Raw genomic sequence first — 25,499 nt, forward strand, 5'->3', positions numbered from 1 at the left:
TGCTGTCTTTGTACATCATTGCTTTGACACTGATTTTTTTTTTTTTACATACCTCTAAATTATTGCCCTTTTTAGAACACAAATTTTAAAGGAAAACTTGCTATTTAGGGTGTGCACATTCTATCTTGCATATGATTTCTATTCAAAATGCAATATTTGAAAGAACATTCAAATGCCTACAACGGCAGACTTTATAAAAGGTGTCCAGCCAAGCAGTGCTCAGAAATGTGCACACCTTTACTCCCAGCATCTTTCCCAGTAGGACTTTGATTCAGGTACTATTGTCAGTCACGTCCATGCAATCCAACTGGAACACCTGGGAGGTTGCAGGGTATAAGAGAGGACAGTTTGGCAAACATTACATTTTCCAATAAAACTCAAGATCTTTCAACCTTTGATGTAATTAGTGCCCGTATCTTAGTTATGTCATTGCTACAGCACCGCTTATGAATAAGGCTACCATGTAATTACTGTTGTACAAAAGAAAAAGACCTGGTTCTTTATGGGGTGAAATAGACCCCTTATGTACTCAGCTAGCCACTACAGTAAATGCTCTCCTTTTTGGAGGTTCATTGAAGGACGGGTTTTTTCACTAAAAGGAAAGCAAGATTTGGGGCAATGAACTGCTCTTTTGGAGCTTAACGAAGAACTGTTTTTCCACTGAAATCATCAGATCAGAAAACAAGGAATTAACTGTAAAGATGGTTTATTTTACACAAGAGATAACACAGTCCTGCAGAGAGAAGAGGAACAAATAACACCATTAACTGATCTGAATCTTGACCCTTTTCTGTAAGATTTAGGTTTGAGTCTTGACTGTGTTTATATCAGATAAAGTTTACCAACCTATGTGCTATCATATGTAGTCAGGCTATGCCAAATTTACACTTGCCTTTTTCTTCTAGTTGCAACTGATTGTCACTTATGGGATTATAATACAAAGGAGTTGTCCAATAAAGTCAAAACAGTTCTCCCACCCACCTTGGTTGATTTGGCTGGTTTTTCATAGCAACTGATGGCTGTAGCTGATCCTCTCCTCTTACTTTGTGACGCTAATCTTGCTGTCCTAAAACACAATTATCACTCCTATAATTTACTGTAATGCCAGTCCTTGCCCTTAAAGTCCTTTCATCTTTTTGCACTCCAATTTCTTTATCAGTGTTTGTACTCTTTGCTCAGTGTGAACATTGTCCTTGCTTACCCTATAAATACCTACAAAACAAGTATTTGAATTTAGCACAGCCCTCAGGACCTTCCTGCCAAATGGAGAATGTTGCATTTTCAGTTCATTTTCATCCATTGTCTTTGATGTGTTGCATATTTTCACAATTGTTCGGGACAACTCCGTGAGATGTGGATTCATTATAAATTTAATTCCAATTAGCCTGAATTGTCAAAATGAATGTTACAAATGCAAAAATCTCAAAATGTCCTAGGAACAGACTTGCAATGTTATTTGGGTTCCCAGCTCCCCAGATGTCTTGTGTTTGTCTTACTGATGATACTCATTGTTCATTGCTCCATGTGTTGCAAATTCATCACATGGCACATAGAAATGTAGTCATGTTTGTAGCTTTTGTTATTCAGGTATATTGTACATTCTGTGTAGAAGTTATCTCCTTTGATGTGACTGTTTCTTGGCCACTATATTTATTCTGTAACAAAACTGAGTGGCATCCTCTATTGTTTTTTTCAGCCGGTAATATTAAAATAGAGACTCAGAGTGATGAAGAGAATGGGCGTGCCTGTGAAATGAATGGGGAAGAATGTGCGGAGGATTTACGAATGCTTGATACCTCGGGAGAGAAAATGAATGGCTCACACAATGGCCCAGGCAGCAAGGCTATGTCAGGAGTTGGAGGCATTCGACTTCCTAACGGAAAGCTAAAATGTGATATCTGTGGGATAATTTGCATCGGTCCCAATGTGCTCATGGTTCACAAACGAAGCCACACTGGTAAGGCCTGGCATAGTTTTTCCTTTAGTTGTCAAGAATTGGCCACATATTAGGAACTAAGACTCTTTTTCTGTGAGTATCATGCACATGCTTCCTCTTGTAAGATAATGCAGCATCGGTGGGCATTTGTAACTTGGTTATTTTGTTATTGCATTTTGGACAGCACAGAGACTGAGATTTCTTCTTGATGGAAGTCCATCTATTGGGTTAGAATTGGAAAACAATAACAACAACAACAAAAACAAACAAAACCACCAACCAAGATTTGTCAGCAGAACAGAAAATGGGCATAATTTCATTTGTTCCATTTTACAGTTGTACAGTATGATGATACCAAAATTGATGTCTGAAGGAATGCACAGTTTCTTTGGTTTGAAGCTATATGAAAAAAATCAAGTTTAAAAAAAAAGGGGGGGAAAGAAGTCTTGTTTAATTTCTAAGAATTGCTGAAAAATATTGTGAACAACTCTGAAACTGACACAGTTCTGATGCTTCCAATAATGCAACAAAGTTCATTATGGATCAGTGATTGTGAAAATGATTGGCAAAATGAATAAGTAGTATAAAGTTTTAAGGGAACTGCACTGGCAGTCTTAGGGAAAAAGGGGTTAATTTTATGTCAAGCTTTTCATGAAGTAAAAGCAAGTATTGTCACTGGTCAGATCTGGACTAAAAGGTCTCCAGTGAGACACCAAAAGAGACATGTAAAGAGGTTGTGCTCTGCAGTAATGGCTTTTCATTATCAAAGTGCTGCGAATCTTGCCTAAATTTTCCAATTCTAAATAGTCTCAAAGAATGCAAAAAATGAAGAGGCTGAAACAAATGAAGAAGTAAAGACCAGGGTGAGTCTTCATCTTACCTGATATAAGCTATATAAAAACAAGGCTTCCAATCTAAACTGTAAGGTCTTCCGTAGACAAAGGAGAAGAGCTGAACTGTACGGTTGTGCTGCACGTTACTTTGAAAACAAATAATAATGTATTCAGCAGTTTTGCATGGATATTCAGATGGGAGGAAACTTTGAAATATTTTTAAGGTGAAAATAATCTGTCCAGTGATTAGATTCCACTGAAATAGTTGAGCAAACAGATATTTTCTTCCTCCACATCTCCCCTAATCATGCTTAAATGATTTCCCCAGAATTGCTAAGGAGTGAGATTAGAAAAGAGCCTTCAGTGTTTGGTGGAGAAGATTCCTGAGGAACCCTGAAGCCCCCACAGTGATGATGTCTGCAATTTTAGCTATGACTTTTCAAGATCTCAAAGGGTGCAGTCCCTGGGTTAACGTGTATTAGCCATGTTCAGAAGCAATCCTGGCCGCAGGTAGCAACGCTGTGTTTGCCTGCTTCACAGTACTCTGCAGTTCAGTGTGATGAATCCTTCAGCCAGGGAAGAGCAGATACGTATCTTTATTGGAAAAGCCACAACTTGTTCCTAGAAGAGAGGCTGCAATGCTCTTCCTAGATATAACAGAGTGCTTTCTTAGTATTGAATTTTAACAGGATCCTTTAAAAGTTGGTAAATTGTGTATGGAAAATGACTTGAACGTGAGGCCTTTACAAGAGCCCCATAGGTTTAAGGAGAGTTTAGTAGCAGTTGAAATAAAATGCTGCAACTTAAAATGCATTCAGAGGCAGAAGGCTTTGTGCTTGGTTAAGGAGGCTGCTGTTTTATTAACTGTAAGTTGAGGAGGAACAGAAGGAGTTAGTGTTTGATTCAGTGCAGCTAAAATACAAAGTCAATTAATAACTTGATAAAAAGATGACAAAATGAGAAAGAGAAACAGAGAAATAGTAGGCTTGTGTTTATGTGCAGACACGTGCACATGGAAACGGGAGTGGGAAGAAAGCAGCCAAACTACAGCTGTGCTTGTTCCAGTATTAAAAATATGAGAAGAAAGTGGCTTAAGTATGTGATTTTGTCCAGAATTCATCTTGTAGAGATGGTCAGCAAAAGGTGTTTGCATGGCAGAGGCCTTCATGGTGGGTTATGGCCATGGCGAGCACCTCTGAAAATCGCAGGGTGGTGGCAGCAGAGCAGCCGCAGCCGTGGCTAACACATCGCCTGCTGCAGCTGAGGAGGAGCTATTTTGGGTTCCCAAAGATCAGAAACGGTGTTTACACCAAGGCTGAACGGCCTCAGCGGGGACACGCCTGGTTTTTGTTGGGCTGTGGGCAGAGCAGCATTCGTTTCCAGCACGCCAGTTAGCATCCGGGCAGCCGTGCCATGCCAGCCGTTTCTTGGCGGGGGGAGCTCTGCCAGGATTCCCCCTCTGCCAGCCTCTGCGAAGGCTCCATCCTTGCTCCTGGGGCAGACTTCAGCTTCCACAGCACTGTGCCAGGCAGAGCAGTCGGTGCCAAACACCCCCAGGCACTGCTTCGCAAGCCCTGTCAGCCCGTAGGTGTGGGGCCTACAAGACTTCTCGGCCCCTTGTGGCACCCATCCAGTGACAACGGGGCCCTCTCTTTAGTCAGGGAACACAGCTAAAGCCTCACGAGCTGTACATGGCTCAACAGAACCTCCTCCTGTTATCGGTAATAAAACTGAAGGTTATCAAGTCGAATCCCTGAATATTTCCATGGAATATTTCCTTCGCTTTCTGTCCCATCTCGCCCCCAAGCCCTATTGCAAGCAGGCCTTGTAGGGGAGCTGTGCGCTTTCAGGGACTGGAGGGAGCGGGGGCTCAGAGCTGGTAGTTTAAAGGGATGTCACGGGGAGATGGTGGTGACTGCTTTTCCTTTCAGTTGTGCTGTGAAAATTAAAGTAGAAATGGGGTATACTATTACAGACATTTAACTGACTATGCTGACGCCCGTTTAAATACATGCCTGATGAAGGAATAAGCCTCGCAAATGAATTACTTTGCTGCTAATTCATGTAAAACCTGCATATGCAGTGAGGTTTCCTTAAATAAATATTTGATAGGTGAACAAAACTCTAGCACGCTGAAGTGCCAAAATAAAATGACTGCCTGACCTGAGAAAAGCCATAATTACTTTTAATGAATACACCTGCCAAGCACAGATATGCAGAGCAGCACCTGATATGTCTAGCCCCTTCTGCTTGCACAAGCTGTAAAACCCTGACTGCTTCCCAGGACTTCACCTGTTGCTCCCAGCTGTGGAGCGAATCCAACTCACAGGTGTCCAACTCCAGTCACTCCCTTTCCCCGAGGCTTTTAGTGAGTTTATTTTCTCCAGCCTGCTGCTGCTTTCTTGCTCGGGGTTTAGGAAAAGGGCGAGAGAAACCTCCTCCTGCTCCCCAAAACTGAGAGCTCAGGGAATCGCCTCAGGCTTCCATTGTTTAGTGTGCACATATGGGTGTGCATGTGTGCACATATGTACGTATATGTGCGTGCATATATTTGTATATGTTCCCTCTTTATACACACACTCCTTTAGCTTAAGTCTAACTTAGTTCAGTTATGTCTTCGTTGGATCTGAATGTCTCAAATTTATTTAGAAAGTGAGTGCTTGCTGAAGAAACTGTTTCTGAGCATGTGAGGGAGTAGAGCTATGAGCAGCTGAGTGTTAGGTGACTTTGTCATTACGTTGCTTAACAACTGAGAAAGATTTCAATTAAGATGATAAATATTTGTCACTGAATAAGTAGTCCAGGGCCTGGGTCCCACTAAGGCTTGCAGTGCACTGCGGTGCTGATTGATTCAATTCAGGGCCCCACTCCAGTTTTGCTCTGGGGCCCCTGTTCCTCCATAGCTGCATGTTGTGAAGTGAAATCCACACGAGGCGGGCAGGTGCTGTTCAGCAGGGGCAAGAAAATAACACGCAAAGAAGGCAGAAGATGCGTTATGCATTTTTTTCCTTTCATCCACTCCCTTCCCCATTACTGGGGGATGCTGCTGCAGCCAGTGACCTTCCATCAGGAACCAGCTGCCTCCTAACATGGCTGGGAACTGTGCTTGGTATATGGGATGACATCACACAACATGCAGGAGATCCCCACTCCAGTAACTGCAGCATGAACAACCGAGGGCTGGCAAACCTACATGTCGTACCAGGCTCTTTAATGCTGACGTACTTCCACGTGTACAGCCTTGCAAGCCTGGGATCCCTTATGTGTCATCCCATTGTAGGTTTTGTAGAAATACTTGCTATGCAGCAGCCTCATTGGAAATGCTCCATCCGTCTGTCCTTTCCACCAGCACAAGGTTTCACCCTGTAATTATGAGAGCTGTAGGCTGGAGCTACATTTCATTCTTACTTTACACATATCTCCCAGAGTACTTTTGCAATCCTTGTTTTCACCTGTGAGTAAAAATAACAGAGATGAATGCTAGAAAATGCTGTCTAGTAAGAATTAACCATTCCTTCTGAATTTGTGTCCCTCTTTGCAAACTGACTTCTTCATTACTGTTTTTGTCCATTTCTGAAAAATACCTGCCACACTGAGAACTGTCACGGATACGAGGAGGTAGAGCCGGCACACTCATAACCATTTTCTTTTTCCCCTAAGAACTGCTGTGCATGACTTATTAAGTATATTGCAAAATCCTGCAAGCTTAATGCTTGCATTTCTGTAGGCCCCCAGTTGTACCAGTTGCGGATGCAGTTGAGATGAATACAGTTACCAGATGGACAAAGAAAGCGGGTTCATTTGGCTGGTCAGGGAGTAGGCTGACCTGCTTGGAGTTATTTGACCAGTGAAAATATCTTGCCATAACATAGGTTTATTTCACTGTTAGCTAAATGCTGAAGTTTCTAGCCTCGATTGCAGAGCTTGCGGATTTTTGTGTTGGTACTGTGCTGCTATCTAATTGCTTTGAAGCTTTTCTACAGTGTTACCCAAAAGTAAAAAAATGATCATGCTGCACATAAATGCACGTGTGGACATACAAGTTGCTCCTAGATGTCCAAAGTAGTAAGTGATGGTTAAGTGAGAGAGAATAAAGAAATTATTTAACTTGTATTTATTTTTTACATGTTTTAACTTCAGCACTGGAATTTTATATTCAGTTTTATTGCTATATAAAGAAAATCAAAGCTAAGAACAGGCCATCTCTGAGCTGCTTCTAATATTGTGAATGCATTACAATTATTAAAGCAGATTATATTTGTGCCTAAGAAAAACAGAATTCAGCAAATGAGTTTCAAAGGCTGGTTTGACTTAGTCAAGGGCTATGTCTTATGAGAAGTGTGTATGCAGGAGCAGTTCATGTTTATGAAGTGCTCTCATGTATAAATTTTCCTCTATTCCTATCTGGTACAACTGGAAACATAAGAGATTTTATTTCCTACTGACTTAAGAAAAGGCCTCATGCATCTTAAATGAAAAATAAATAGCTAAGTGAATAAATGACCATTTGTAAACAGCATTAAAGAGCAAACAACAGCCATATTAATTTTTGCAAAGGCTACCCGATTTGCTTGCTTGATAGCAGGTACCCATTTAGACAAAGGAAGGCTGTGTCACTTCAGGTTTTTCCCTGTGTCTTTCCAAAGCATGAACCGGGAGAGCCCATTTATACAACTCCTCTGCTAATACCTTGCTGAGAGAAGAGTTGGGACTCTTGTATGGAAGTATAGGGCTTCCTTTGCACTGTCTTAACTTATGTGATTTTACTCTCTCTTTCTCTCTCTTTCTCTGTCTCTTTCCTGATTTGGCTGCTTAGGGACAGACAGGTAATGGAGAAGAAATTGAAAGGGAAAATACAGGGAAAATGTAAATGAAAAGAAGTTATTATAACTGTTATAATGAAGTGCCTTTCATTTAAATATAAGAATGTAACGCTGAAATGAACTTGTGATCCTGAAATGCATTTTTAATGAGTTTCCTTTTTATTTTGCTGCTTCAGTGGCATATTTTAAAGACCCTTTGAAAAAAGCCACATTAAAAACCCCACCAAATGCCACAACATGCAAAATTGGATATTGGTTTATTCCAAAACTGCTGATCAGGAAGAGTGGCTCTTCAACACAAAATGTTGCAGTCACTTTATTTAAATGAGTTTGAATTTGCATTGTGATGTGCCATTCTGATTTAGAAAAAAAAAATTAGATTTTCAGATCAAATTGACCCAGCCAGTGAAGCATTAAGAAACTGGCAGGTTTAGTCTGAAAGCCTCATGTTATATCAAACCTGCAGCCGGTGGAAGTCACAGAGCAGCAGTGAGAAAACAACTTTTTTCGCTGAAATCTTTCTCTTGTTACTGCGTAAGATTTTTTGTTCTCACATATTTTCTCCTTCTCCCCTTAGGAGAACGCCCTTTCCAGTGCAATCAGTGCGGGGCTTCTTTTACCCAGAAAGGCAACCTTCTGCGCCACATAAAGTTGCACTCAGGCGAAAAGCCCTTCAAATGTCACTTGTGTAACTATGCCTGCCGACGCAGGGATGCCCTCACAGGCCACCTGAGGACTCACTCGGGTAAGTGAAGGTGCGGGACTGCCTTGGGGCACCGAGGAGATGGGGGCTTTGATGGCCACCAAGCCTGAGAGGTCTTCTCGCCCTTGGAAGGCAAGTAGTCTCATGGCAGTGTTAACCAAGCTGTGAGCTGGCTGTAGTGTTTTAGCAGCAAAGAAATGACTAATCTCTGCTTGCACTCATGATCCTTCAGCTGAGCTGATCTTTTTCCCATACTTCTTGGTCAATTAGAAGTTTCTGTATTAGGGTTTCATCTTACAAGTCTTGTGTGAGTAATTCATTTCAAGGAACTACCAACATGAATTAAAGCTGTTGAATGCTTTAGGGCTTAGATGTCATTTATCTGCATACAGAGATAACACAGGGTCTACACACAGTAGGTTTTAAGTCATGAAATCTCAAAAACCTTCAGTCTGGTAGTCAGTCTCAGTGTAAGGCATGAATACCACCTACAGCATTTAACAGCAGTTATTTGTTGCATCTGGTTATTACAAGTACATTGAAAGAGAAAAGGTGGGGAGGAGTGAGAGGGAGGGAGAGAGAAAGATAAGAATCTTCCAAAAATGAGGATTCTGCTAGAGGTTTTCTGCGTTTTCCCTCAATAGTAATATAGAGATATGAATGAATATTTTTGAATAGTTGCATATTTCCAATGCCATTGACCTCATTGTTTTACGAAAGCCCTAGTCACATTCCTTCTGTGAGGAAAAAACAATTTAGCAACTTTATAACATACCTTAAAAAGCAGAGTGTAGTCTCACCAAGTTTCACAAGCTAAGCTGGAAATACAAATTCGATACGACACCTCCAAGACAAATTGCTGGAACTGATACTGGTAACTTTACTTGTGAAAGGTGACTTTGGGACAGTTGCTTTGAGTAGTGGAAGGAGGCTCTCAAAGGAGCATTTTTGTGTTGTAAAGAACTAAGGAAATTTGTCTAACACATATTAAATGATAAGAACCCTAGGGTTGGTCCCACATATCCAAAATAAGTTCATGTTTAAAATTCTATTTTGCCTCTCTCCCCCTTACTGATTTTAGTGGATGTGGAATTTAAACCATGATTTTTCATACATACGTGAAACTACACCTCAACGCTTTCAGCAAGTGCTTAGGATTCCATAGCTAAAAAACAATGCAGAAAATATTGATTTTGATTGGTTCCTGTAATTAGCAAATTGACACAAATACATTATAAAACGAGTTGGATGCCTGAGTCTGATTTTCACCTGGGAATTTGTAAATAAAATTCAAAAGTTTAGCTGTGTAACCATCTAGAATTGTGAAATCACTTATGAATTGACAGTCTTTTCACACTAAGACAGAAAATTCAGGTCCAGAAGTCCACGAAGCCCAATTATCATTGTGAAATTCCTGGAACTGCCTAGATCTGCATTGGTGTAAAACAACATTTTTTGTCATGTCCTTTGTCTTGAATTTCAAGAAGCAGAGAGCAAGAAAACATGTGAAATCTACCAGTCTACCATTGTCCTAAAATATTCGAGCTGATTGTTGTTACAGCAGAATTGATATCCAGTCATGGGCAGGTGCAAAAACAGACCTATGAACAGGTCTTCCTTGTTCACAGTTTCCGTGGGAGCTAGGTTTTAGGGTAACTTTGTTCAGATCTTTGAAGGTGTCTCAATTTCTAGCTTGTATAGATGTCATTTTTGAAGATTTAGTGTTACAGTCCTTATCTGATGTGAATCATCTGAAATAAGCTTGCAGCACCCACAGAATTGGCTTGTTGATGCAAAGATATATAATTAGTTTTCCATTATTTTATAAAAATAGACAAAATCTTTCTTCAGTTCACCTCATGGGTCTCTTTTGGGGTGTTTTTATTTTTGTTTTTTGTTTGTTTTTACCATTATTAACATGCTGTTGAATACCTCATCTGAACTTTTCAATTAATTTTATTTTCCCCAGTTGGCAAACCCCATAAGTGTGGATACTGCGGACGCAGCTATAAGCAGCGCAGCTCTTTGGAAGAACATAAAGAACGCTGTCATAACTACCTTCAAACCATGAGTATCTCAAGCAACCTTTATTCAGGTAATAAAAGCATCCATTTGGGGGTTAACAGTGTACCGTCACATACTCAGAAAAAGGAATTTAAAAGGAACAGTAGTACCATTTGTGGCATCTTTTCTTGTCGGAGAGGCAGAATGTTACGCATACACCCACACACCACCATATTTATAATATTGCATCTGGATTTATTCAATATTTGATAAATATTTGGCTTTTGTCTCATTTTGTTTAGCTCGGAAAAAAAAAAAAAAGCCGAAGTGAAGGTCAGATACGTATTAAGACATTTGCAAGACCTAGAACATTCCAGTTCACCATCTCAAGACCAAAATATAACTACATCATCTCAACACTTCTTCCTTTTGCATGGAGTCCTACATCACAGTACATCTGTGGGTGTGTTCTTAATAACGAGTTAATATCAGTGGTTTAGGTAGGGCTGGAGGATCTCCTGCAGCAATTCTTATCTCCTGCCATTCCCAGGCACAGCTTAATGGGCTCTCTTGATGACTGGGACCAATGCATGTGGTAAGAATGAGCTGTCTGTCTTTCATTTCAGTCCTCCAAACAAGAGGACAGGAAGCCAGAGGGATTTAACTTAGCCAATCTTACTAAGTCCAGAAAGGGTAACAATTTGTTGACAGCCGACATTAACAACTTCCCATGTCCCACCAGTTTTAATAGGAACTGTTGCTCTTCTTTGAGAAACTGGTCTTATGTAGAATGTAAAGGCCATCTCTTGGAGAATATAGAATCTAAAACTATGCCCAGAAATACAGCAAGCAAGCAGATGTTGGGGGTTAGATCTTTTTTTAACGAAGATCATAAGGATCTGTATGGGATTGTTCGCAGAAAGTACCCACACATAATTTTAGCTAATTATAAGATCTAGCATCTGAGCTTCAAGTTATAGCTCATTGAGTAAGTTACATTTCTTGCACACCTTTTGATCCTGTCAGTATATATTATTCAGTTTGTCAAATGACAAAGTGGAAGGTTCTCTCTGACCTGTTTTCAATGATGCCTCATTTAATATATTATATCTGGACAGAACCTGAAAATGTTTTTACATGCCATCAAATAATGTAAAGTATATGCACATAATGGTAACTGGCATAATGTGACTGGCAACTGTCTGGCAGACAGTGTGTGAGAGCAGTGCCCCTTCTAATTTTATTGAGGGGATGGAGAAAATACAAATAGGAAAGCTCAAAGTAATATACAGTAGGCAGCAATACTTATTCCTCAAAGAGGTGATCGGATTTAGAAGCAAATATTCTGTCTTGGAATTCAACTTTTCAAGTGTCTGGCATTGAATTTGAAATGCCTGCATGCAACACATGAACATTGGCATGAATTAGTAGCTGAACTACTTCTAAAGACTTAATTAGTAAGCAGAAATGCCCATATGAAATTGATGTCAGGAATCAGAAACTATAATTAGAAATATTATAGTTTTAGAGATAGATAGAACTTTGTTTATAGCATATCATGACAGAAAAGAGTTTACAGTAACTTAGGATTGAATGTCTAATACCTGATTGGGATGAAAACCTGGGATATTGGTGAATGCTTTGGAAGAATTACCTTCCTAGCATATATTGAAAACACCACATAAATCCACATTGGATATAATAGGAGTACTTTTGCAATTTAGGAAAAAAATACAGGATTAATTTCTGGTTTTAGCCCTTGTATTCTGCCCAAGATTCCACTCTTAAAAATAAAATTTAAAATATTAGTACACAGTTAGTAAATCAATCCTTTATTTTTCTAAAAATAAATCTTTCCCACTTCTTTTTTTTTCCTGGTATATTGCATTATAAACAATCTTTTCTGTTTCACTGCAGACAGGGTAGCTCTGGGTATACATACCATTTTGCAATGTTTACATTATTTCCCATATAAACTCAAAGATGAAAATGTGCAATGAAACAGTTCAGAATGAGTGAGCGTCCTTCTGGATTTTTTCTTATATTCTTTCTTATATCTAGAAAATGAAGTAATTATACTGCCACTGTTCTTACGATATGTCAGGGTGTGATATGGAGCTATGAAGGCCCTTCTTTTTCCAGACTCAAAAAAGTTGGTACAAATATTTTCTAGGTGTCCTGGTTTCAGTTAGGACAGCATCTGATTTGACATTCTGCTACAGCGGGTTGACTTTTTACAGCATTTTAAAAATACCTCATGCAGAATACATTAAAAAAATAAATCCGTTGAAAGGAACTAAACTGGTAAAAGTTTTCCGTCAGCTTGTAAATCTAACAAATGTAATTGGAAAAGTACTTATACAAGGGAAAGATCCAGCAAATAAGAGTAAGAAGGGAAACAAGAGATTGTATTTATATTTTATTTTTTGACTGTTTTCTTTAAGAGAAAGAGATTCAGCATGAAATTAGGAACCTGTTGAATTTAATGGAAAAGTTCTTACTTTAGAGGAGTAGATTATTAGTGTCCATGTGACGCTCTTCTCTAGAGATGTTCATTGGAGTTTTGCATTTGAGTTGAGTGGAAGTGTGCTGAAGTCCTATCAGGCCTATGTAAAATCATAGAATCACAGAATGGTTTGGGTTGGAAGGGACCTTAAAAACCACCTAGTTCCAACCCCCTTGCCATGGGCAAGGACACCTCCCACCAGACCAGGTTGCCCAAAGCCCCATCCAACCTGGCCTTGAGCACTTCTGGGGATGGGGCATCCACAGCTTCTCTGGGCAACCTGTGCCAGTGCCCCACTACCCTCTGAGTAAAGAATTTCTTCTGAATATTCAATCTAAATCTCCCCTCTTTTCATTTAAAGCCATTCTCCCTTGTCCTGTCCCTCCACTCCCTGACAGAGTCCCTCCCCAGCTTTCCTGTAGGCCCCCTTTAGAGAGGGCTTCCAGTACCTAAGGTTTCCCCTCTGCGCCTTTTTTTCTCCAGGCTTAACAACCCCAACTCCCTCAGCCTGTCTCCATAGGAGAGGTGCTCCAGCCCTCTGATCATCTCTGTGGCCCTCCTCTGTATGCACTCCAACAGGTCCATGTCCTTCTTGAGCTGGGGCCCCCAGAGCTGAAAGCAGTGCTCCAGGTGGGGTCTTAGGAGAGTGGAGTAGAGGGGGAGAATCATGTCCCTTGACCTGCTGGCCATGCTTCTTTTGATGCAGCCTGGGATACTGCTGGCAAACCATATATAACAGAGAAAAATAGTTTATGAAGCTTAAAAAGGGTCAATTACAGCTCTTGAATCACCTGTGGATTTTGACTTGGAAAGACAACTTTTGTTTTTTCAGTTCATAAACAAAGAACTACAGAAAGTTAATAGGTTGGCTGCAAATTTCAGAAAGGTCAGTTGCAAAGGCTGCAAATTAGTATTTGATTTAACTTGTCCATGTTTATATATATATATATTTAAAATATATTTTTTATATATATAAACAGTTTTAAAAGTTGTAATATTGACAGTTTGAATGAAGTTGAAGATATAATTTACCCTCTTTTGAACTGTGAGAAATGAACTGTTGTAACATCCTAAACAGATATTTCTCAATCCTTTCACTTTTATAACTAGAATTCCAATCTCCTGTTTCACTGCTAAACTGTCTGCTTTAAATATTCTTGGAAAGTCTCTTCCTAACTACTAACTGGAAGCCTTAGCCAGTACAAGATGGCTAGCACGTGCTTATTCAGTGGTGACGAGATAGCATCAATGTCTTTTAATATCCTGCACCCTCATGACCAAATGCTGTTAATTCACATCTTGTGTCAGTCACAGGCTTTTGCATCTTCATGAGCTGGGGCATCATTATCTGACTCCCTGTCACTGCAGCAGTGAAGCAAAATCTAGCCATGTGCTCTTCTGCCTGGTAATGTGAGCCATTGCTGTCTGGTGCACTTCTCCTGCTCTTTCCAGTTATCCACCAGGGCCTGATGTTCGCATCTTTCAGGAGCAATGAAACTTCTACAATTTTTGCTTTTATGGCAGTTCTATATCATCAAAATAATATTGCACAGGACCTGCATTTTCCCAACTACTAGGAAACAGACAGGTACCAGAATAATGGTTCTGGGAACCTTTCTCACAGCTAAATGGAATAAATCCATAATAAATTCTGAGCAAGCACAGAAGGCAAAATGTAGCAGAGTGCCTCACCTAATTGAAGTAGTGTGCCAAATCTAAGTCTAAAAAGCATGTTTTGCTTCTCCCTTTTATAGTAACTCACAAGTTCAGGAATAATATAAATATCCTAGTAGCAGGTAAACATAAAATTAACTGCTTTCCTGCCTTTCTCTGAAAAGAAAAAAAAAAAAGTGTTCTGATCTCACAGCATATTACCTTTTCATTATTTGCTGGAAGTCAGAAACACCTTTCCATGTATTTTTTGGTCATTGTTTCGCAGGTTCATTTTCATATATCCCTTCTGTTTCTGCAGGAAAATACTGAAGTGAAATGTAATGAAAGTGAAATAGTCTCCCTGCTCTAGAGCCTCACAGCCAAGTTCCTTTCTAATTCTACAATGTCTTAGCAGCTGCAGGAAGTTATAAAACAGGTTTGAGTACCACAAATCAGCGCTCCACTATAGATGTGACTTTAACAATTTAGCTGACATTGTGATTTAAAGTCCAAAATTGCATTGAGAAAATATGGCAATATTTACTAGGGGAAAAAAAAAAAAAGGTAGGGGAAAAGGTAGGGGGTGTGGTGATGTAACTTGCAACTACATTTTCCGCTATTGGAGCTGAGAGGTTTGTCCATTGTTCCTGCTAAAGAAGTGGTAATCACGTAGGCTGTTCCACTGCGACAGGTGGGGGTGACAGCGGGAGGGTGAAAAGATGAGCTGCTTCACGTCCAGTATACCCTCAGAGCCTCATTTATTCATGGCAGTGCAGGGTGTCTGTACATCAAGGGCAGAGTGATTGTGCTACATACAGGCAGATGCCTTGCAGTTGCAGTCTCATTTCTGTATCCTGAACGAGGGAAACATGAACATGTATGTAGAGATTAATCAGTGTAAGGGACTTTGTTACAGTCAGAATTGACCTGTGTCTGTAGTGGTGAGCTCCGTGTTCAAACTGGTTGAGAGCTGGAAGACATTAGCTAAGAAACTCTAACCTGAAGACAATGGTTCCATTAACATGGAACAAGCGTGCCTAACCCTTCTGATGTCATTTGATTTCAGTCATAAAAGAGGAAACTAACCAGAGTGAAATGGCTGAAGACCTGTGCAAGATAGGGTCAGAAAGATCCCTCGTGCTGGATAGACTAGCAAGTAACGTCGCCAAACGTAAGAGCTCTATGCCTCAGAAATTTGTTGGTAAGAGTTAAACGTTTGCTGTCTCCTAAAAAATGAAACAAAACAAAACCCCCAACAAAACTCACAGGATTTTTACTTTTGCTTTATGATTTTAATTGTTTAACTAAATTAGCAATATTTACCTCTATAGAAGCAAATACAGCAATGTGTTGGGGAAGAAAAAGCCAGACAAGCTTCTCCACTATATGTTTCTGGAGGTTTGATTTTCCACATTTGGAGATCTATTTTAAGTCTTTCTGTCTTTTTCTAATGCTTATGAACCAGATCTTTACAAGATCTACACAGGTTCCTGAGGTTGCCCTAAGAACCTGAAAACAGCTTTAGGAATGTCTTCTGTTGGGAAAGTATTTGACCACATTTTCAGGATTATTTTATTATCTTGTTAGATGAGATCCAGATCTGGGCATGCTGGTATATGTGAACGCATTCATGAATAGTTGAGCATAGCCTGGATAATGCTCTTCACCCCTTCAGAAAGTCTGTATACTTCTACAGCTCAAAATGATTGTGGAAATAAATGTACATAGTTCTGAGAATAATACCTAAATGAAAATATCTTTGGGTAAATTCTAAGAATAGTCCAAAAAAATCATAGCTGTTTGCACCTAGTAGACATATTTTTTGTCTTAACAATGAAAAAAATGGAGGCTACACTTATTTTGTTCTGCTTGTCAAGCCTTCTGCTAAATAATGGTTAGATCAGTTCTGTAGCAGTCAGACACAGACAATATTTTATCAGCTATGTTGAATTAGTCTTAAATGGGTAATAACACAGGAAATTTGATGACAGCATATACTCATATCTACTCAGATTCTTTTATAATTCTCTGTACATTCATTTATAATATTATTCTATAGGAGACAGAGAAAATTGAAGTCTTTAGAAAAACACACATTATAAAGGTCTTCAGTCAAAAGTCAAGGCAAAACTAGACCAGCTTATGGGACAGAAATTCCAAATAAACATTCTTCAATGAGGACACAAAGATGAACAGAAAATTAATATTTTTGAGACAAGGGAAGGAGAATCTCAGCTACAGCTGGAACAAAAGTTTGCAGTCGAAGTCCAAGACTGTGTTCAAGTCCCAAAGCAAAAATTGCAGGAGGTGGTCAAGGATAAGAAATGCTTATGCTCTCAAAATGAAGGACAAAATTTGTAGTAGAGGTAATTACAAAAAAATATAGCCACCACGCAAGGCAAACCAGATTCCTTTAAACTCCCCAGTAACTGACTGCATTAGGCAAATATATTAATTCTATGAAAGCTCCAGGAAGACCAGAAGGGTTAAAATCTAAAAGGTACTAGCAAGCATCTTACATGCAATATAGCTTTGGGTGTGGACAAGCTTTTTCATTCTCTTTTTTTCTCTTCACCCTGAGAAACAGTAAAGGCAGCCAGTTTAACTATGAGTCTTAAGAGAGCAGAGTTTTCTGTCAGTTAGTTATTCAGGGTGCAATATAGGAAGACAGCGTACTGACAGGAGATATTTATGGAAAATTGATAACCTTCAAAAGTATAAACTTTTCTGGCTGGGAAATGCCCCCAAATCCTTTCCTTTCCCATCCTCACCTGCTGCCTCACATAATAGATAAATTCCCGATTAACACAAGGTCAGGGCAGCTGGTCAGGAAACCTTTGGGTAATAAAACATATTTATTGTTCCTGTGAATTACCATGTCATCCCAATCCACATGCTGAATTACAGGGAGAAGGAGCAAATGGCATCCTTTGCATAAGAGAATGATTGTCTGCTGCTTCCCTCGTTCTCACAGCTAAATCCATTACCTTTCCAAAGTGAGATTGTTCACCAAATTAAGCCAGTTATCTGTAAAATTCTTTGACAGCAAGTGTTCACGAAGCCCTCTATGTATTCCAAACTGGAATGGCTCCCAGACCTGAAAACAGAACTGGGCCTTCCAAACTAGAGAGTGGGAATGACAGGTGAGATTGACACGTTTATCACGTTAAAACAATAGGCAGCAAAGAAAACTGAGTGGTAAAAAAATAAAAAAGGGAAAAGTCCACATGAGCTAAGTGCGCTTGTGTTACTATTTAAGTACTTGCTGCAGAACTCTGAATGGCGCAAAGCTTGAAGTGCATCAAACCATTAGTAGTTTAATTTACTTATGCTCTAATAACCACAGAAATGAGCTATTATTTTTAATGAGTGCAAGTATTATCGGCTTTGCCCAGATGTAGAAATGATACCTGCCTACCTCAAGTTTGTGTATTTTCAGACAGTTCTGTGTGGAAACAAATTTTTCTTATCCTTTCAGTCCAAGTACCAGCTAGTTATGCTACATAAAGCAAATACTGCCCAAGAAACAGCTATTAAAATTATGATTTCCAGATGCCCAAAATTTTGTGTATAATGAAAACCAGTCCAATTTTTCAGTGATATACAGTATACATTGAATACAAATGATCTTGACCTCATTTTTTCCCCCATGAGTCAAGGGTATATGTTCATAATAGGAGAGTTTTTCTGTATATCAATCAAGAGTCTTTCACAACTCCTATTGTGAATCTTGAGCCTCAAACTCTGCCTGAAAACTATAACATTAGCATGAGTAAATCTGAAAAAAATATATATGCACCACAGTAGTGGGGTGCTCAAATTGGGAGAATGATAGGGAAAGGAAACAAGAGGAAGCAGAAGCTTGTGCAGCATAGTTAGAAAGTGCCCATACTCTACATCCCTTATAGAAACTTACGCAGTGCCAGGAGTGTTTTTTTTCTCTGTTTGCAGAGCATGGACAAACTAGTATGGAACTGCAGCTTGTGAGAAAAGCAGACAGTAGGACTTTCTACACGTGAGGCCTGTCATTGCAATAGGTCATGCCAGAAGTTTTCTAGGCTCAGGTCTTGCTCTTCACTGGCATTGAATATTCAATTTGAGTAGAAACTGGGTGGGAAATCATTGAGAAATTAATTTGGGGAACTTCTGGTAATTTTTCCATGCTCCTATTAGCATTTATTAGGCAAATGAGGATACGTTTTATGGTGTCATTTATTTATTGGGATCTTCAGGGAAAAGGACAGGGGAATCTTCTAAGGTCTGCAAGTAAATGTCATGTTGACTAGGAGATGGTGACAGCACTACAGACTTCATAGAGATGTTTGTGGCTTTCATTGCATTTCCGAAGATTTCCTGCAGAGCTAGGAAGGCTATCCAGACGGTACGTGATGTGGTACTGGTAGTCCCTAGGAACATATTGGGATTTTTCACCCCTTTGTATCTGTGCAGATTTGTCAGGGGCCTGATAATGTTGATGGTTTACAAACACTGTTTGAGAAGACTGTTCAGGTTCATAAAATCAGTGTCTGTGCCTTTAAATAGTTTCTCCCACTTATAACTTTTACCTTCTATGTTTTTCTTAGTCCTATCTGTCCAGAAATTTTCAATCATAGAATCATAGAATATCACAGAATATCCCGAGTTGGAAGGGACCCACTAGGATCACCAAGTCCAACTCCCAGCACCACATAGGTCTATCCAAAAATTCAGACCATATTTTGAGAAATTATAGTGATATTCAGCATTCAATATAGGGGGATCCAGCCAGAGATATATCAGTGCAATCTGATTTTTAAAAATGAAGAGTATCCCTTAGCTTTGGCATCGCAAATCACAAATCAGAGTCAAGGTTACAAGCAGTAAGAATCTTGCTCTGTGCATACCTTCCTACCTGATAGGAAAAATAGATTCCATGGTTCTTCCCTGCTCTTGTAGATTATAACTTTTTTGACACAAGACTTCTAGGAGCACGTGGACCTTCTCATAATGTGTCTAATGCACGGCTTGTTTAAAAAACAATGCGTGGGAGGAAGGTTGCAATATGGAAAGTTAAGTTTTTGTTGGTTTCTTTCAGAAATTACATATGACCACATTAGTGATATGGGTTACTTGTAAGAAACTGAAAGTTTGAAACTAAAACATTGTAATTACAATTAAAAAAATGTAATGTTTTAGGGAAAAATTGATAATGTGCTTCATTCTCTGAAGCATAAAGCCCAGGCTCCCTGTAACTGTGCTGGTACACTAGCCACAAGGGCATGCCCCAGTTCACTGCAGAAGTCAGATGAGGGATTTCAGTTAGAAAGGATAAGACAGGGATGAAGCATTCAATCTGTAGCTCCCACAAGTCCCCGTAGAATTATTTTTTAAAATCTGTTTTCTTCCATTTTGGTTTTCCAAAGAGCTCAGATTATTTTGCAGGTTAAAAGAGCACCAACCAACCAGCTTTCTGACCAGCTATATTAGAGATCTGTGAATACCACAGGTGCATTTCATATGTGGATTTGATCAATTCTTTTCTTTTCTGTTGTTTGATTAGTCCATGGTATTCGTCTCCTTAATTATGTAGGAGTGAATTGTCTAACTCCTGACTGTTTTCCACCGCAGGTGAGAAATGTCTGTCTGATCTTCCATATGATGCCACCACCAACTATGAGAAGGAGAATGAGATAATGCAGACGCACGTCATAGACCAGGCCATTAACAATGCCATCAGCTACCTGGGGGCAGAGTCCTTGCGCCCCCTCGTCCAGACACCACCAGGTGGCTCTGAAGTGGTGCCCGTCATCAGCCCCATGTATCAGCTCCACAAACCTCTTGGGGACAATCAGGCTCGCTCCAACCACACAGCTCAGGACAGCGCAGTGGAAAACTTGTTGCTGCTTTCCAAAGCCAAATCTGTCTCCTCTGAACGGGATGCCTCTCCCAGCAACAGCTGCCAAGACTCAACAGATACCGAGAGCAATAACGAGGAACGCAGTGGTTTAATTTACCTGACAAATCACATAGGTCCCCATGCAAGAAATGGCATATCCATAAAAGAAGAAAGCAGGCAATATGATGTCTTGAGGGCAGGTACTGACAATTCCCAGGATGCTTTCAAAGTGATCAGCAGCAATGGGGAGCAAGTGAAAGTTTACAAGTGCGAACACTGTCGAGTCCTTTTCTTGGATCATGTGATGTACACAATCCATATGGGCTGCCACGGGTTCCGTGATCCTTTCGAGTGCAACATGTGTGGCTACCACAGCCAGGACAGGTATGAATTCTCTTCCCACATAACTCGAGGGGAGCACCGTTTCCACATGAGTTAAAACTCCTCTGGCACAGATCCAGCCTCGACAGCTGCGTTACTGGAGCTGCACGAGCAACAACAGCAACAAAGCACAAGTCTACTGGACAGCAAAAGGAACAAGAAAATCCAAAATCCAGAGATCTTCTCCCACAAGAAAAGATTTTTCTTTTGGTAGCATGCATTGCAACTCAGTTTTCTAAAGTGAATATTAAAGTTTTTACTGAAAGTATTTGATCACCAAAAACCTTTAGTAATGTAAGTAGGAGCTTTTGTAGTCAGATAGCTGAAAGCCCTTCCCTTAAGTGATGCTTCTTGCAAACCTCCCTTGCCAAAACTGTTAACCACGTGCAGAATGCACAACACGGATGCGAACGTGACAGACAGGAACGGCCTAGTTTGCTCTCTTAACACCCTGAGCATAGGGCTCTTCCACCAGATGCATATTTTTTGACTTTCTGGTATAATTTGACTCATTTGGAAAGATTTTAAACTAAAGATTGTAGGGGCCCATCGCAGATGACTTCGCAGACAGCTGGGGTGAGACTGGAACCCAGCCAGAGGGTCCAGGGTTACTTTGGCAGTAAGATGTAGAGTATTTCCACCTGCAAGGGTGCTTCTGGGATTGACATCATGGCATGCCTGGTTTGTGTCTCTAGGCAGGCGAGCAGGTGTGTGACAGATATAAGGAACACCCCTGTAATATACTCTGTGAAGTATGGATTGCATTTAATGTATAGAAAAGAGTATTGATGGCTCTTCTTTAAATAAATGTTTTCTCTCCCTATCCAATAAAACCCCACTTTTCGTTAAGAAGCCCCTCCTCTTGCTGCATAAACAAGTTACAGTGTATTTAATTTTTCTTTCTCTTTTAAGTTTTAGTTATTTAGAGAAGTATGATGTACAGTTGAGAAAAGCACTAGCTAGAAATATGTGTGGCGAAAGTCTCCTTATGCACATTTCTGATCTTTTTACACTGCCTGGAAAATACCCAAATATCCCTATATTTTATCTGTGAGAAATTCCCACTCTGCTTCCACAGAAGATGACCTCTTGTAGATTTTGTGGCTCTACTTGTGTTGCACTTAATTACTTGTAAAACACCGAGCTGAATTAAACCAGCCAGTTAAAATTTGTAGCCTTCTCCCTCTTTCCTTATACTTGCTATTTAACGAGGGACCAATCCCTCGAAGGTGGGTCCCTTTGCAAAGGTGCTGAGCACCTTGGCTTCCTATTCAACAAAACACTTACTGTTTAAGTTACTTTTACTTCAGCAGAGCTAATTTTAAGGTTAAAAAAGGTTAAAAAAGGTTAAAAAAATTGTGTTTTGCTGAATAGAGACCAGAGAATGCAGCACTTTGCAGAGTGCAGTAAAATCTGTCAAGAGCTTTCTCCATGGCAGCTTCTGCTGCAGATATTGTAACTTCAGTTAGAATAAAAACTTCCATGACACATACTTTTTATACCCAAACACAGCTGATATAAAAAAGTATTTCTTAAAAACTTCTTCTTAACTTCCTCTTCCAAATAGTTCATTCCTCTCCCTGAAATATTGGTCTAAAAAGAAATCTTTGCAGCTGCACAAAAAACTCTCATTGTTGCTGCAGCATTTCCTGGGCAGCATTCATAAAAACAAGCTACCCAATTACCTTAATGCATAAATACTTTCACTTGGAATAACAAATGGATATTCTCCAATAAACAAGATCATATATCCAACAAGGCCAGCGGTCTTGTAATACAGTTACATGTTCTCCATCCCCTAGTGCATGCAAGGACAGATATGTGTTTTAAAAGAGATTTGAGGGAACCACGAACGCTTGTACCTAGGGCAATTTGGCCTGGTAGGCGTAGTTATATTTAATGCACAGTTCTAGTACAGACACCCAGTTCCTTCTTCTGCTTTCACTTTTGCAGGTGTAAGCCAGGAGCAACAACACGGAAGTCAGAGGAAAGATACTGATGCGAATTATAAAACTGTGCAGAATAGAATATTTTACACTCTTACCTGTCTTAGCTTTTCATGCCACTGGCAGGACACTTACTTGATAGAAGGTGTGTGCACAGCAGTGCTTTTAACCCGTAAGTGCATGCGGGCGTGCATGGTGAGTAGCTTTGTCACCAGATGCCTTGCATGCTTGTCCACAGGCTGCTCCGTGTACCTACATCAGTGAAAACAGATCATTAACACACACCAGGTAGGACAGAGCACACCGAGTGGCCAGAGACCCCCCCAGACATTGGTACAACACGTGACAGACCCAGAGCTGAGCTCCTCCTGCTCCCCCATTTTAGCTCCGTTGCCTTATGGGACTGCAGTTACAGTTTGGTCAGCGATGTCTGTTACGTATTGAGCTTCAGGACAGTATGTGGCAGTGAGGCAGTACCACTTTGTATAGGGATGACCTGGAGGAGACCTTCAAGGGAGGAGCTTACAGTTTTGTTTGGTTGTTCTAAATAAAGTTTAAGCGGGTTCATTTTTTCATAGTTGGTAGGAATACATTCACCTGTCCTTACCCCTCTCAACTTTCAATTGATTCAGACCAAGAAGGGACAAAGTAGTTTCTTGGCCCCTTTTCAATGTCATTTGTGTAGTCATTCTTCTTTTATTACTCTACCACCACTTTTCCACTGTTCTTAGATTTAGGTCTCTATACACCTCATGCTATAATCTTTTTTTAATGCTCCATTTTAAGACGCACCAGGCTAAAAAATAGGGGATGGGGGTGGCAAAAGCATACTCAGGTGATTTTGTTTCTTTGTTTTTATAAAAATACAATACAAATAAAGCCACATTCTTCAACCTTGTAAGCAAGCATAGTTCCAGTTGAGTTCAAAACTGCCTCAGACTCCGCTTTTAAATACAATTTATGATTTCTGGCTAGGTTCACTGCCTTTGCAACATTTGTGTGCGCACACGTATGACTTGCTGTGTCGCTTTTCTTCTCAACATGCACATGCCCTAACAAAAGTTTTGTGTATCATAAATATTTTATATACATATATAAGTGTATATATATGTATATATATATACATCTAAAATGGTTTGTATCACATGATGATGCACTGTCAATCACAGTGGGTTTGTTTCCTGGGTCTGGAGTTCCCTTATTTATACTATCACAGAATATGTTGATGTTGTATATTAAACAGTACAGTGGTATAAGTAATATTAAGATACAGTGTATCAGAGGGCGTAGTCAAAAGGCAGGAGCAAACAGCATTCCCTTTCATGAAGGGGCTTTTGGGGGTTGTTTTTTGTTCGGATTTTGCACAAAATCACCTTCCATTTGTTCAGAACCAAGTGTTTCAATAATTTTATTGTGAACATGCAGGGAAGGCATGAAAGTAGGATGTTGTGTGTGTACATCTAAACAAACTGTGCCCTCAGAAAACTAGTTTAGCATAATCTTCCTTTTCTCTCCTTTGCTATGGTGCAATAGCCTAAGATGGTTTAGATGAACCCTAAAAAAATAAACATGGTGAATGGCTTTAAGTTTACACCTGTTTGAAAAAAAAGGTGAAAAAGAACGGCTTCCCAGCACTCCCCAGGCACTGCCTTTTCCAACAGAAACATTGTATTTACACACTTCTTTTCTGTGATTTTCTATTGTAACTTTGTTTTCCTTTGAGAACGTTGTATTTAAAAAAAAAAAAAAAAAAGGGCAAATTTCATAAAAATTGGAAATGTTATTAAGTTATGTCTGCAAAGTGAGATGTATCTTGTAAGAGAAGAGAAAGTGGTTAAAAAAAAAAAAAAAAAAAAAAAAAAACACCAAAACCCAGGACAATTCTGTTGCTCTCCTGGTAGGAGATGAAGCAGTTGTGCACCGCTCGTCTGCATGCATGGGCAATGCGCGGTCCCGTGGGATGCTCGAAGGGGAAAGCATCAGGCACGGCCTCAGCCTCTGCTGCCGCACCCACGGCCTGCCTCACGGTGAGGCTGACCTTGCTGCACTCCCAACCCATGCTCTGTGGCCAAAAAAGTGGTGCTGTTTCAACCACCCTGCACCTCCAAGCCACCTAAAGCAGCCCTACCAGGCCACTTCCAGCTGAAGATCAAACCCATACACTTGCTACATCCTACCCACAGTGCCCCTGGCCACGAAAACTCGGGCCGCTGCTTCGAACATTTGACTTTAAGGAGGTTTCTTCCCTTCCAGCCCTCCCTTACCCTTTCCTCCCATCAGCAAGGCTAAGCCATTACCGTACACAATTACTTCTGCATGTAGAGCCACGGTAATTCAAAATAAAACACTGAGGAATTATTTCTACTACTTACCATAACAAAGGTGATTTCTCTGTGGGTGTCTCTGGTTCCCTCGGATTCCAGCACAGTAAATTTCATATCACTTATTTAATGCAAACAAGAATCATTGGCTGGTTTAGGAAAAGTGTAGTTTATAAAGTTTTAGAAATATTTTCATTTGTAAAACTGTATTGTTATAAACAAAATGAGATTAAAAAAAAAAAAAACTAACGATATTGTAATCAACTCTTTTACAGGTTCCCAAAATCTAGATTTTCCTCAAATTACTGTGATAGGTTTTCATCATAAACTGGTACTACTTTTCTATAAGAAGGAAGCTTCTGATGTCCTGATTCTTTTGTTCACCACCACAGCCAGTTTTCAGTAAATGAAATGAACTACAAATTTCTGTTTCAGCAGGTGGCTCTCTGGCAAATTAAACAGGGGCCGTTAATAATAATAATCACAGAAATAAACTAAATATAATATTCCCCATCAAA

General features: G+C 39.9%; 1 protein-coding gene across 20 annotated transcripts in view; it reads left to right on the plus strand.

The window, feature by feature from the left end:
- Positions 1–24,436, plus strand: part of IKZF1 (IKAROS family zinc finger 1) — a 74,254-nt gene extending 49,818 nt beyond the window's left edge. For 5 of the 20 annotated variants that reach the window (XM_040548490.1, XM_040548492.1, XM_040548489.1 and 2 more), the window contains 5 exons: positions 1,697–1,957; positions 8,170–8,337; positions 10,265–10,390; positions 15,525–15,659; positions 20,066–24,394. In XM_040548490.1, the coding sequence (XP_040404424.1) occupies positions 1,697–1,957; positions 8,170–8,337; positions 10,265–10,390; positions 15,525–15,659; positions 20,066–20,772 (1,397 nt within the window). In that variant the 3' untranslated portion in view covers positions 20,773–24,394. Of the gene's footprint in view, positions 1–1,696; positions 1,958–8,169; positions 8,338–10,264; positions 10,391–15,524; positions 15,660–20,065 lie in introns of all 20 variants that reach the window. The other 15 variants (XM_040548496.1, XM_040548499.1, XM_040548497.1 and 12 more) reach the window with 5 other exon arrangements.
- The last annotated feature ends 1,063 nt before the right edge of the window (positions 24,437–25,499 follow it).

Source organism: Cygnus olor, chromosome 2 (assembly GCF_009769625.2).
Source record: "Cygnus olor isolate bCygOlo1 chromosome 2, bCygOlo1.pri.v2, whole genome shotgun sequence".
NCBI classification, from domain to species: Eukaryota; Metazoa; Chordata; class Aves; order Anseriformes; family Anatidae; genus Cygnus; species Cygnus olor.